Source organism: Varanus komodoensis, unplaced genomic scaffold (genome assembly GCF_004798865.1).
Source record: "Varanus komodoensis strain SLA01 unplaced genomic scaffold, ASM479886v1 scaffold1, whole genome shotgun sequence".
Taxonomy (NCBI): Eukaryota; Metazoa; Chordata; class Lepidosauria; order Squamata; family Varanidae; genus Varanus; species Varanus komodoensis.
Window position 1 is genome coordinate 2,722,984 of NW_025335268.1, and position 14,273 is coordinate 2,737,256.

At 38.4% G+C, this 14,273-nt stretch overlaps 1 protein-coding gene across 1 annotated transcript in view; it reads right to left on the reverse strand.

Moving 5' to 3' along the window:
- Nucleotides 1-14,273, reverse strand: part of USH2A (usherin) — a 579,889-nt gene that overhangs the window by 527,899 nt on the left and 37,717 nt on the right. The window contains exons 3-7 of the mRNA XM_044449731.1: nt 12,494-12,629; nt 9,947-10,010; nt 7,472-7,766; nt 4,920-5,104; nt 1,952-2,173 (exon numbers count right to left, since the gene is read on the reverse strand). Of these exons, the coding sequence (XP_044305666.1) occupies nt 1,952-2,173; nt 4,920-5,104; nt 7,472-7,766; nt 9,947-10,010; nt 12,494-12,629 (902 nt within the window). The remainder of the gene's footprint in view (nt 1-1,951; nt 2,174-4,919; nt 5,105-7,471; nt 7,767-9,946; nt 10,011-12,493; nt 12,630-14,273) is intronic.

Sequence of the window (14,273 nt, forward strand, 5' to 3'; positions counted from 1 at the left end):
GTGTAATTGCATATCAGGATAACCATATCAGAAAAGATCTTTCAAGTATAGTAACCATTTCATGATATTCTCATCTCAGCATTTATAAATGTCAACTAAGCACTAATTTCTGACATAGCAAATTGACTGGATATGTTGTAACCCATTACATGATTAAATATGGATTGTGTTTTTTGATCACATGCTATGCAGATTTAAGGCCCTAATTATTAATTACAGTTAACACCTGTGTTGTCAGCAGTAACCTTTCCACCTCGAACTCCACAACTTAAAGACAGAATACTCACATTTGTTTATTTACTTATGCATTAATTATTTCTGCATTAATCACTGTTTGTTCCTTTTGTTTGTATTTATGCCCTGCCTTTCCAGAACTGTGAACAAAGCAGTATACAACAAACAAAATAAACACATATATCATTTTTCTTCTCATGGAAATAACTAGAACAACATTTTAAAATATCATAAAAACAAAACAATCAATACATCATATGTAGAAAGCAGTTAAAATTCTAAGGGCAGCTTCATAAGTGTATTTCCCTTAAAAACAAGTATCAGTCTTGTGACCATGCCAAAAAACCTGACAGAACAGAAGGATTTAAATGAAATCCAAAAATTATGAACAGAGCAAATGAGTTCTTTCGGAAATGGAATTTCTTAACCATGGCAGAGTTCTGTGCAGTTTATCCACCCACACAGAATGCTGAGATTCTGACTAGAACAGGGTAAGACAGAAAGTAGGTATCCTACTTTCTAAAAGTAGGTATCCAACACTTTAGTAGGTGTTGGACTTCAACTTCCAGTGTTGTATTTCTATTGGTACAACTATATGTCAACTATACACAAGATAATTCAGACTGCCATATTAATTGTATGTCGACACAAATATATATTGAAGTATCTGTTTAAAAGATTTGTACCCTGCCTTCTTCAAATATCCAGGTCATGGACAATAGGGAAGATGCGATATTAAAAAAAAACAACAAAATGATATAGCCACTCCAACTAACAACAACAAATAGATTTTGCTCACTAAGCAAAGCTACCTTAATACATATTCTTTTAAAACATATGTTCCTAAGTTAAAAAATAATAGCACATCATTCACTAGGACTCAATCATTAATTAATTTGCATTTTATTTACAGGGTGTAATTATGCCTTCAACAAGACTTCTGACTTAACATACACAATAAAGTTGTCAGTCAAAGATAATGCAACACTTTTGCTGACAGAAGCCCTATTTTTAAACAGAAAAACTAGCTAAGACAAAGAGTTAGTTCATTATTAAGACCATTATAACTGCCATATATGAAGCCCATAATACAAATTGGAAGCACCACTAAAGCAAAGCTTTAATCATGCTTTCAATCATACATACCTGTCCATAGTAGTTAGTAAACTCCAAGTGTAAAAGCATTATTGACAGATAAAATTGTGTAGAAGAATGATTTATGCAAAAAAATAGATATTTATTTCCAATGGGGCAAAAGACAAGTTTGGATCTACGATCAATGCATTTTCTTTCTCATTTACATGAATGTAAAGCTACAGTCAATAGTTTACCGTGAGTCTTCATTTTTTATTTAGAAAAAGCACAATGAGCGGTAAGGTGTAGTGATTAAGCGCATGGGCCTGAGACTCAGGCAGTTGGGATCTGGTTCTCACTCACTCATAGAGCCAGCTAGATATGTAAAAACATAGCGAGTCAGAAGAGGCCTCCTGGGCCATCTTTGGGCCAGTCCTAGACTCTCAGCCCAACCTACCTCACAGGGTTGTTGGAAGCCGTCCCGAGGCTTATGCGAATGGGACGGCATACAAACATTCCAAATAAATAAATAAATAAAATTGAGAGCAACAGGAGGCAAATGCTGTGAGCCACTTTGAGTTCTTTGTAAGAAAAGCAGCTGGATATAAATCTAATAAATAACAAATAAAAATAAGTTACCTACCTCCCACTGATAGTAATTTCATTAACTCCATAATATCTGTGTCCAGGGTTAACCCAAGATGCAGTTGTATGATACTGGCCAAATAGATGGATCTTTACTTCTGAGGCTTGGACGAATTCTTGTAGGGTGGGAGTATTATAGAAATCATTGTATCCTGGCCGATGATTTGGTTCTGGAGTGAGAATACTGAAAGTAATGTTTCCACGGGAATATGGAGTAATGCTGTTAAAAGAAAGTAGCTAATGAAGTACCTGTTTCACAGAATGCTGTTACAAATGCACAGAGCATCCTATATTTGTAAGTGTTATAAAATTGCCCAAATATAACTTTTACCAAAAAAAAAGTTATCTGGTTAAATCCAGAAGCACTAAAAAAATAAGGTTTTGGGGAAGCAACATAAAATTATAGTTCTATTTTTCTGAATCTCAAGTATCTGAATCTCAAAGCAATCTGTACCAAACTCTGACCTACAGGTTTGTAAATACATTTTTCTTTACAGCTTTGGTAACTGCAAAGAAAGAAGGAATGTGAAACTGAAGAGGTACTAACTTCTGTCTAAGCTTTCCAAAGACAGGAAAAATCTATGAAAAATATTGCAGAGGATCTATTTAAGTGGGTGGGTCCACATGTCACCTGGATAAACCACCCATGGTGGGTTGATTCTTCACTAAACAACCCACAGTACACTGAATAAATGAGTGGACTTATTGTGGGTTGACCTCTAAGTCCTCCAGCTCTAGCACATGTCCCTACCCACTCCAATTGCTACCCCTTTTCATTTGACACCATATGTCATTTCAGCAAAGTGTAGTTGAGCTTGAGAGGTTGGCACCTGTAAAATGCACAGCTGTATGCTTGATTTCAATCTAGTATATTGGAAAAATCACACAGAAAATATGCATAATAAATGTAAACACTTGAGCATGTGTGCATGATGTGTACATGGTGGGGAGGGGGGAATGCACAGAAAAGTAGCATGGATAGCCATATACACTTGAAAAGAGCAACCGCAGTCGTGAAGAAATGGGATGCAATGAGCTTCGCTTCAAAAACCTTACAGTCTTGCTGAGGCTGAGATTGACTGATCCATCCATCCCTAGTTCAGAATGGATGGAAACCACATTATAGTGTCTTCATGCTTTATGTCATAATTCTCTGCTTTAAGTTTGTCCTTTTCTATGTGTTGGCCTTGTGTGATAACCCACAAACAGATGCACTGTTATAAATAGCTATTGGCTACAGTCAATGCAGCATCACTGAAAAAGTCCAATGAGCTTTGCATGATCAGTGCTCAAAGCAGTACATTTGCCAAAATGTCTCTCTGCTCAGTAAGTTTGATTTAGGTCTTTAGAAGAGCAAGTAATGCGTTCTGTTAATTTCTTCTTTAAAATTAAAGTAGGGTAGCTACTACCACCTAATGATTCCTGTGGTACAATGAATATACATAAGTCTTTAGAGGGTATTTTTAAATTAGATTTACAGTACATCTTCCCTACACAACATCGTTCACTTGAATCACTTCCTATTATCATTTATGTCATGTAATTGAAGGGAAAACAATGTTCCATTATAAAACATTTATGGCAGCATTTCACACATTAGCTCTTGAATCCCCCTTTAAAAGATGCACTAATTTTTATGTTGGTATATTGTTGCAGCTGTTTTAAGAACAGATACCGAACTGATTCTTTACCAAAATATTACGCTTCACTGAGCCAATGAATTTGGCAATTCAATGTTCCCTTCCACTCCCACTGAATGGTAACAGTGCAAATGATGTTTTGCTAAAAACGAACGTACCCTCAATGACCTCTTGTTTCTCCCTAGGAATTTTGAATTGTGAAAGCACAAAGAAAGATGCTGACACTTTAAAAGCCTAGCTGCCAAGATTGAAACAGCGTAAATAAATAAATAAATATGGCAAAACAAACAGCCGTTGCACCTGGTGGAATGTTCCCTGATGGCTTTTCAGACAATTGCTGCAAAGGTCTGATGCTGACTATGTCCTGAATTCTGCCAGGCATTGGTGCAATCAGACATTTATGGCTGAAGGCAGACTTTAGCAAAGCAAAGGCAGGGAGGGAGGCTGGCATTATGAACAATAAGCCTCTTGTAAGAACAAGACACCTTCTGAACAGTAAATACAATGATATCTCTGTGGGTCAATGGAGAACTTGTCTCTTCTTCAGTGTGCTCTACATTCAGAAGTTTCAAAGTATCAGGCACTGAAAAAAGAGAAACCTTTGCATGGATCAGTAACTCCAGGCATTGAGCCAGCCTACCTAGATTTTGTGTAGATTCATCCAATAAATATGAAACCAATGTGTTTTTTCTGCCCCATTTTTGTGAGGGTTGTCCACCAAAGCACTTCATTTTTAGAAGCCCCTGAGAATCAAGTCCCCCATGAATTTAATAATATAGAAGTCCTTCCCAACCCTGCCTGCACTTGTCTGCTCAGCAAAGGACATTCAGCTCCGCGCGCGCGCGCGCGCGTGTGTGTGTGTGTTACTAGACAAAGTGTTTTACCAAACAGCATACAGCCTAATTCAAAACATTCAATCATATCTGTGGGATACTTGCCACTGAAAACCCAGGTGGATTATGAGGCTTAGAGATAGTGACTGAGTCCATTTGTGGTCAAGGTGGGACTCTGAAGTTCAAGTAAAATCCATGCCTTGGTCAGACAGTGTAAATGGCCCTCCTGAAGTCTGAAGTATTCCCTCATTGTAATTTATAGCTATAGCTCTTACCCTGTTTTGCGCTTAGTTCCTCAACAAATCTTACTGTGAGAAGTCTCAGCCTGTATGGCCTGAGTGACCTCATGTGAGCTTTAGGATTATGTCTATTTATACAAGCTTCAAGGTTTTGTTACATATGTATGTTATGTGCATCACATCATTCTATAGGAGCCCATTTCATCCATGGCCAGGATTCTTAGAGTTTTGGGGAGGTTCCTATTTATTCATACCTGGGAAGCTGGAGGCAGTTGACTGAGTCCGGATATTCCAATATTCCATCATTTTTCATTCCAAATACACTGCAGTCCTTTGCAAAGTACTGCCAATCTTCCCATTCCAAGTCCTGTTGCTTTTTCCTCTGTATTCGCACTGCTTCAGGTTGTGGACTGAAGAACTGGAGTATAATGTAAAACACCTGTGGATCAATAGTAAATGTGATGTCATTTGGAAGATATTAATGTTATACTTTGTTTTGTATAAAGCAGTAACAGTTTAAGACTGTTTTTGCATTTTTGTCTGTATTTTATAGATATTCTATTTTTAATATGATGCAATTGGTTTGTATTGTGTTTTTATCTTGTGAATGTGAGCTGTCCAGAGTTACTGTGGTACAATTGGGCAGTATACAAATGTTTTAAATAAATAAATAAATAATATTAATTGATCCTTATACCAGCCAAAACTGGCTATGGAAATATTTCACTTTCCCTAGAAACATGGGAAGCTGCTTCTACTAAGTTAAACCACTGATCCTGAGTCCCTCAAGAGATTTTGACCTACAGCTTCCATCACACCCACCAAGTTGCTGATAAGATAATCTGACTGAGATGATAAAAGTAATAGGCCAAACCATCTTGGGGAGTAAGGTTGAAGGAACTAGTTTATACTCCGTAGCAGCTGTTTTCTGAAACCCTGAACAGAAACTTTCCATCCCTATGAGTAGGCAACAGAGAATGAGCATTAATCTCTACTGTGCTATGGCTTTTTGTGAACTTTAGTTAGCTATGTCTAATTTGTTCCATTTCATGCAGTAGGATGTAGCTGCAGTTTAGCTGGACTATGGTAAATTGTTATCCCACCACTCAGTTCTGCTGCCGCCATGAAACTCAAGCCATCTTAGTTATTAAATCATTTTGTGCTAACAGAACAGAGCAAAGGGGTAAAACAAAACACACACACACAGAGAGGGAGTTAATATATTTTAAAACAAAGGTATAGTATATTTTAGTTCTTTATAGGAACTGTTATTTATTATATTGTTTCTTATTATATCATTATAAGACTGTTCTTTAGAAGGTCAGATACTGAAGATGAAACCCAAATACTTTGGTCACCTAATGAGAAGAAAGGACTCACTGGAGAAGACCCTAATGCTGGGAACGATTGACAGCAAAAGGAGCAGGGGGCAGCAGAGATTGAAGTGGCTAGATGGGGTCACTGAGGCAGTTGGTGTGCGTTTGGGTGGCCTCCAGAGGATGATGGAGACAGGAGAGCTTGGAGGAATGGTGTCTATGGGGTTAGACATGACTTTGTGACTAAACTAAACTTAAAACTATAGTATATTTATTAAAAAATGCATATAAAATACTAAATTGTTGTTGTTCTTTCTTTAAAAGACTTTCAGGATCTGGCCATAGAATCTTTACTTCCTAACCCTAACCTTTTATCAGGCCATTTCTCCTTCAAACTTCATCCCAAGTAATTCACATGCTTAGTAACAAGGTTTTGATATACAGTCAGTATTCTGGCAGGATCAGGCTACCAACTAGAAGGCTCTTCACCAGTGTTCTCCTGAATTCTTCAGATTACTCCACTTCAGATGCTGCTGTGTTTTCAGACCAATGCTACCAGGTGACATTCAGGCCTCAATTTTCCTCCGAAGACTTCTGAAATCTCCCTTATTTATTTATTTAGTTAGTTAGTTAGTTAGTGATTTTTGTATCCCACCCTTTACAGTGTCTCAGAGACCTTTCTCAGCTCCTGACTTGCAAGACACCCAGTCTTCCTGCTACTGATGTCTTTCTGGCTGATTGTCACTAACTCATGAGTGTTCTACAAAGACTGGGAACTGTCTAAAGAACTCTTCTCCAAATGCCTCACCAAAGCATCTCATATTGGTTCAAGCCCAGATTCTTCCAACTAATCAGCCATATCTCATCACATGTCTTCTTTGAAATCCATGACCAATAATCACCTTTAGAATGTTCAGATAACTAGCACTCAGACAGTACTAATATGGGTCCTATCTTCCATATAGAAGTGAGAACCTAGGCTGCCTAAATAAATGAGAACTTAAGAGTTCCTCAGAAGCTTATAATGGTATTTCATTAAAAATGTCACCAACAGGTTCCCATGAAAGATAGTTTGCTCATGCATCTTCCATGCAACCCATAACCAGAGGAATGAGCTGAATGTGTTCTAGGATGCTGACAGTGAACTCCTGCAGGCCAGGCCAGCATAGCTCTAATTGAGCATAGTACGTGTTCCACCAATTCCCATAAGGAAAATTGATGTGGACAAGTTCCCTGAAGATACAATGTTTGAAAACCACCTCATTCCTTTAATGTTATATGTAAGGGATGATGGCAATAAATTAGTGTTGTGCTTATTTGTCTCTTCCTTCAAAGCAGCCAGCCAATACCACTAAATATGAAGTTGAAATATCACTGAAAATTCACTCTGGTTCACTTGAAATTTGCTTGTACTTTTGCTGAACCAACAAAAGCAAGCCAAATCACCTAATCAATCAATAGCATATTGGAAAGGTGAACTTTAAAATTACCTGATATTGTCCATTTTCTAAATCTATTCTGATGGATACTCCATGATTGAGTTTTTCAATGGTCTGAAATACAGATGAAATCCATGAAGTCCCAATATCATTATCATTGATGTAGCTCAAAGGGTGAGATTCAGGGTTTAGCCTGAGCACTCTGTCGTTGGTTGTGTCATCAGCACCGTTAGGGATGCAGTACCTCTGAACCAAAGGGTGTGCCCTTGGGTGACTTCCAGGACAGCGACATTCTGGCAGAGTGTGGAGCTGAGGAAATTTTCCAGAATATATTTCAAAAATGTCTCTAGAATCGCAGAAAGAAGTAAAAAAAAAAAAAAATCAACTGGGGACACCACCAAAGGCAGCATCATATGTAAACATTCAGGTATAACTGGATCAGCCATAAATGTCCTGCTAAAAGGTCTGCCACCAATGTTCATCAGGAGATTGGACACAAGAGACAAACCCCTTTTAAACATTTTAGAATATCTGCTTCACAGTACTGTGACTCAAGGTAGTGTACAACATCAAAAATTTGTACAATTAAAACAGAAATAGAAGAAATATACAAACATTAAAATAGAATTAAATTAGTAGAATATTAAAATTATATAAAATCTAGAGGATAGATTGCTAAAAATATATAGAATAAAACTAACCTAATACCATCTCACAGGTCCAGACAATTCTTAAAGGCCTGCCAGAACAGAAAGGTTTTTTGCCTTTCTCCAAAAGCACAACAGGGAGATCACCAATCTAGCCTTCCTGGGGAGGGAATGCCTTGAATGCCTTGGGACAGCCACCAAGAGTGCTCTCTCCCATATTTCCATCAAGTATGCTTGTGAAAGTGGTAAGACTAAGAGAAGGGCTCCTGTAGGAGACCTTGGGGGACAGGCAGGCTCATAAGGGGGAAGGCTGGTTTTCAGATAGCCTTAACAGAAGACTGAGAGTAATACAGTCTGGCAATAGCTCTCTGAACCAACTGGGGCCAAACACTCTTCCGGGGCAATCCCTCATAAAGTGCATGTCATTAAACCAAATGGGATCTATCTAAGGCACAAGCTATTGTGACAAATCTAGGAACAAGCACAGCCAGAGCACTATTTTAACCATATCCTGTGTCCACTCATCCAGGAAGGAGAAGAGCCATTGTGAGCCACCCAGGAAGCCTATGGATAGTGGGTGGCATACAAATTGAATAAATTAATAATAAATAAATTGGATGCCAATGCATCCAGTCCCCATACAAATGAGGCAGCCAGAAGAATACCATGGCCAAAAGCTTCTGAGAGATCCAGCAGAAGCAACAGGAGCACTCCTCTTGTTTATTTCCCAGCATGTCATCTACCATCAACCAAGTTGACCAAAGCTGGTTCCATCCCATAAGCAAATCTGAAGCCAGATTGAAATGCATCTAGATATTCCATCTCATCCAGCTCCTGAAGCTGGGAGTCTTCAACATGCTCTAAAACCTTGCCCAAAAATGGAATACTGGAGGGTCGTCAATTATCCAAAATAGTTGGATTCAGGAAGGGCTCTTTCAGCATGGTCTCACCATTGCCTCCTTGATCTGGGAACTTGCCTCGACTAAAGGAAGTATTAGCCATACTGCATACCCACTCGGCCAATACCCCTCTGGCTGATGTAGGGTTATCAGTCATTTCCTATGTTGCTATTAATCATTACCCTATGTATTTCTTTTTTGAAATCATAATACAGGAAATAACAAAGAACAACACACACAATAGTGGGAAAATATTAAATAATTAAGAAAACCCATTGATCCACTGATCATGGATGTGCTTGTAGGACAGCTAAAGTAAAACAGCGTAAGGAGAAGGTCTCTATCTGATGACAGATGGTGGGATTGATCTAGATTTAGGACCTGCAATGGAGGGTGAATGTGCCTTCGATGAGTGGAGCCATTCCACCAATAGAAGGCATATCCAGGATCCGGCCCAGCATAAATAAATTGTGTATGTATGTGTCTGTGTGGGTAGGACTGGCCATTGCTATGAAAGGCATGGATGGGGGCATCCCATTCTCTATTATGGTTGGTGGTTCCTCTTTGTGAATTGCAGGAGGAATCAGGGTTCTGTATATTTCAGAGCAACTTTCCTTGGCCTGGTGCTCTCTAGATATTTTAGACTGTAATTACAATAGTCCCTGATTATTGGGCATGATAGGATTTATAATCTGGTAGACCTGAGGTTTGGAAAGATTGCTTTAGGAAGATCCCAATTATGCATGGACATTTCGCCAGAGGTCAGCTAGATCAAGCCCTTAATGTTTTAATACAATCTCCTGAGTTAATGAAAAGTTACCTTGAATTCATGTACACAGAGGTACATTTCCAAATCTCACTGTCTTTTCAAGAAATCTGTGGAATGACCTGTCCACATCTGAAACAAACTTGTCATTGCTGCAACTGTTTTCCCTTGGTCACTGCATTTCCAAGTTGTGTAAGAATGAAAATTTTCCTACCTGTTTGTAAGCGCCACTTGGTACAATCTGAAATCTTGCATCCTTCCAACAAATTGCTCTGAACCTGAAAAAATACATTATAAATAAATAATCCAATTCCATCAAGCAGAAAACAGCTCTGTGCTGCATGAGGGGATCTTAAATTCAGCACACAGAGATCTCTCTTGCACAATTACCTCTTCTGAATGAAACCATCTTGGTTCCGGACAAAACTATGGAGGGCAGTGACTTAATTTTTTTGATTAAAATGATTTATAATAACTTTATAGGAACATTTTGTACCTATCCCTTATCTGATTACAGAGGTGGCACACAGACTGGCTCATTAGACAGAAGTAATGAGCCAGTCCATGTGCCACCTCTAATTAGAGAAGAGATACAGTAGGGACAACTGTAGCTGTCACGTTATGTGATAAAGATGAAAGGTGTGTTTTTAGATGCCTTATCCTTTTACACAATTATTCTGTGTCTAGTATTCAAAATGACAATATCAACAAGAAGTGAAATGAGAATTTTCAAGTGTTGATGAACAGAAGTTTGATGGTTCCATTGGAATAAATCAAACTTTCTTCAAGCCAGATGCAGATATATTTAGGACTTCGCTCCAAATTGCAGTATGTTCTGGATCAGTGATACTCAGCCTTAATAAATCTGCAGAACCAATTTATCACAAAACAGAATTTCAGGGAGCTGCAAAATCACTGGAACCTTATATTGACGGCAATGTTCAGAACATGGTGAAAAATTATTTTATCTCCGCATCACCAAATATTCAGCCAGGACCATTACAACACATTGGTATTTCTATGGTGATAATTCCTTCTTTAGTTCTTTTCCTTAGGTCACTAAATGAAACATTTTCCAAAGTAGTTTTTAAATTAATCTTCTTAATTGCCACAAGAACATCTACTGCAGAGACTTTTTTTTTAATTGCATGTTCAAGATACCTTTAAAAAGAAGGTCTAGGCTGGAATGAACAACTTGTGGCCCTGCAGATATCCTGGTCTACAATGCCCACAACCTTATCCAGCATAACCAAGATGAGGAATGAGGGGAGCTGCAAGACCAAAAGTTTCCTGCCCTTGATGTAGACTTTAATGTGACCCAACCTTACAAGTATGTGCAGCATCAGACCTGCTACAACATTTTGTTTGCTTCTTGTGATTAAGTACTGGTGCTCTATCAAGTTTGGAATACAATCTGGGTTAAATGAAAATATGAGACAATAAGAGTGCAATGACCTTGGTTTTCTTCTCTAACCACCTTCAGAAAAAAAACTTCAAGACTATGGGTCTTGAAATGCAGCTAAGAAATACATTAAATGAAAAATAAAAATAAAGCTTGTCCTCACATTATCCTCTGTTCTAACCATGGTGGGTCTTCTGTACAATTAGTAGTAGCTGAAAGGACAAGAAGAAGCACATCCTACTTTGTTGAAACTGGTTCTGAAATGCCAGTTTTTCACATCCTTCTCCATAACCTCCAAAATTAACAATGATGTGGTCTTAAGTAATGATCTTACATCTGAGCCACCTATGCAGATAGGCCATTGCTAGTCTGGAGCAAACTGTACACTCAAAAACACCATGGTGTTTTAACCTACGCAAAGTTGCTTGTGCACAAATTGCCTTAAATCAGTAGCTTTATGTATGTGCCAAACTATGCACAAGGTCACAGCTAAAATACAGCTACTCACATCCATTTTATTGAACTACTTTTTCCTAGTGAAAAGATGAGCCATTTAGCTACATATGCATGTGTCTGATTGGCATAAAAGAAAAAATGAAAAGCACTTGTAGTCAATTACAATATTAAAGTGATGATTATAAACAGAAAATATGCATTTTGAATGAATGGTGTGAAAGGTGTGAGAGTGAAGTTGACCTTATGATTCTGTTGCAATAAAGCTGGAACCGGAACACAATCTGTCCCTCTCCTTTAAAACGCTGTAAGGTGTAAGAGACTCCAGATGGAAAACTTTAGAAATAAGATCAAGTTACTGAAGCAGCTTGTTACTGAAGTAGCTTCTAAAAGGAAAGAGATGCCGGTCTGCCCTGAATTACATTTCACAACCACCACTCCCAATAGCCAGGAGTTGGTATTGCAGATATCAGCTCAACAGGAATGAAGTAGCATAAAAGTTCAGAAAGGTTCTACCTGATCCCCCAAAGGAGCTAACCTTGACCTGGCTCCTCTGTAGGGTTGCTCAAGCACAGGAAATACCACTCTGCCATTTCTTCTCTGCCTGCAAACTTGTCCTGCACTACCATTTTGCATCCAGAACATAAATGTGGGAATAAGTTTATTTAAAAGGAAACATGTTTGCAATTTTTGTGCAAGCATCTATAAAACTGAAGAAATTTTATATTAATCTTGTATAAATAAGATAAATACAGAATATATACACATAGAGAAAAAGGTGTAGTGGAATATGAAAGAACAACTAGAAAGTGCTAGTTGAATTTAGCAACCCAATACGATTTAGCAACCCTATACAATGTTTCTTGTTAGCTATCTAATTTATCCTTGCTTCATACACTAACTTACCATTTAAATTTTGCCCAATTTGCCATTCACCATCAACAAATGGATCTGCAATTAACCCAGTGAAACTTCTGGAATCAAAAGCTGTGTTATCATCTTCCAAACCATTTATAAAGAAACTGAGTCTGGTGTGATGAACCTATAAAATTACATGGGGAAAAGAAAGAGAAAGCCCATTTCTAAATAAGTTCTCTTGAGATGCATTCAATGTCATCAGTCATCTAAAACATCAAAATGTGTAAAAGCATCTTTATGCATTTACTAACCCATCCTTTTTAGAATTATATTTATAATTCTGTTTAGGTTATATTTAGGTATTGGGAAATGTAACCAAATTAAACAAGAACCAAGAATCTTTAATGGAATAGCATAAAATAATCTATTTGCCTCATGTACATTGCCAAATAATCAAATAACACAAATGTAATTTTGCACTAGTGTTATATGGTCATGTACATATATTGAGGTATTCTGATGGTCAACAAATTAGGCAAGAGTAGTTAATTATACTAATTTTTGTTTCATTATACTTGAATGACAACTTCTCTTTCATTCTATCCGTGACCAGATGCAGGCCTTTTCTAGGTGAGACTTTTAATCTACCACTTTACTATGGATGTAATAGTAACCAAAATCAAAATTATGTTATCTTTCAAGTTCTGTACCACACTTTAAAATATAGATGCTTCATACGTGCAAAAATTACACTGATGATATTGATGAAAATAACAATAACAAAAACTGTATGAGGACATATAGGGTTCCACTGTTAAAGTGTTCAGAGTGTTTCATATGCAATATCCAGCTGTAAAGAGCCAGTGTGGTGTGGTGGTTTAGAGCTTGGGACTGGGACTCGGACGATCCGGGTTTGAGTCCCCGCTCGGCCATGGAGCCAACTGGGTGACTTTGGGCCAGTCACAGGCTCTCAGCCCAGCCTACCTCACAGGGTTGTTGTTGTGGGGATAAGATGGAGGAGGAGAATGATGTAAGCTGCCTTGAGCCCTTTGTAGGAAAAAGGCAGGATATAAATCGCAATATAAATAAATCCGTTTACTAAAGGATAAGGACTACTCAGCATATTATCCCCTGCATCACAGAAGTGAGGGAGATTGCCTAAGGCCTCTAAGGGCATATGGGTCCTGACATCATCTGGAGGCCACAGGATAATTCAGTGTCTAAACTCCAAGGTCCTGCAATCTTGATGCTGGACCTGGAACACCAAGACCCTTCCCTGCCCTCTTTGCAGAGTGGGTGGAAAACAGCACTGGATGCCTCTCCAAGGTTGAAAGTCAGTCTTAGAGAGAAGGAACAGGGGAATGCCAAGGGAGGGGAGGACACTGGGGCTCATTTGGATGCTTCCACATAATGTCCCACCCACCTTCTCTCTCCCTCTCAGGTGCTTTTTTGAGATGGATGAAAATTGCCATCTAGATGAAACGCAGGGCACAAGGTGCAGCAGCAAAGGCTGTCACTGCTTTGTCCTCTGCTATGTGCTGGGTGCCTGGAAGCCTCTGAGTTCAGGGGCTTGCTTGTGCTGAGTGGGGCAGCATTGGATTGCACCATTTGTGAATTCACAGCAAAGAGATTCAAAGAGGGAGCAAAGAGAGACTTCCTGCTCCATATCTCATTACACCAGTGAGCAAAATAGGATTAATTATCTGTTATTCCTTTTTTTATTGTCCTCGTTGTATATATTTGCATGTAGTAACAAAAATAATGGTTACAATAGCAGTTGGGCATCTCTGAAGGTTTAAGGAATACATGCCTCCCCTTTACTCTAGTG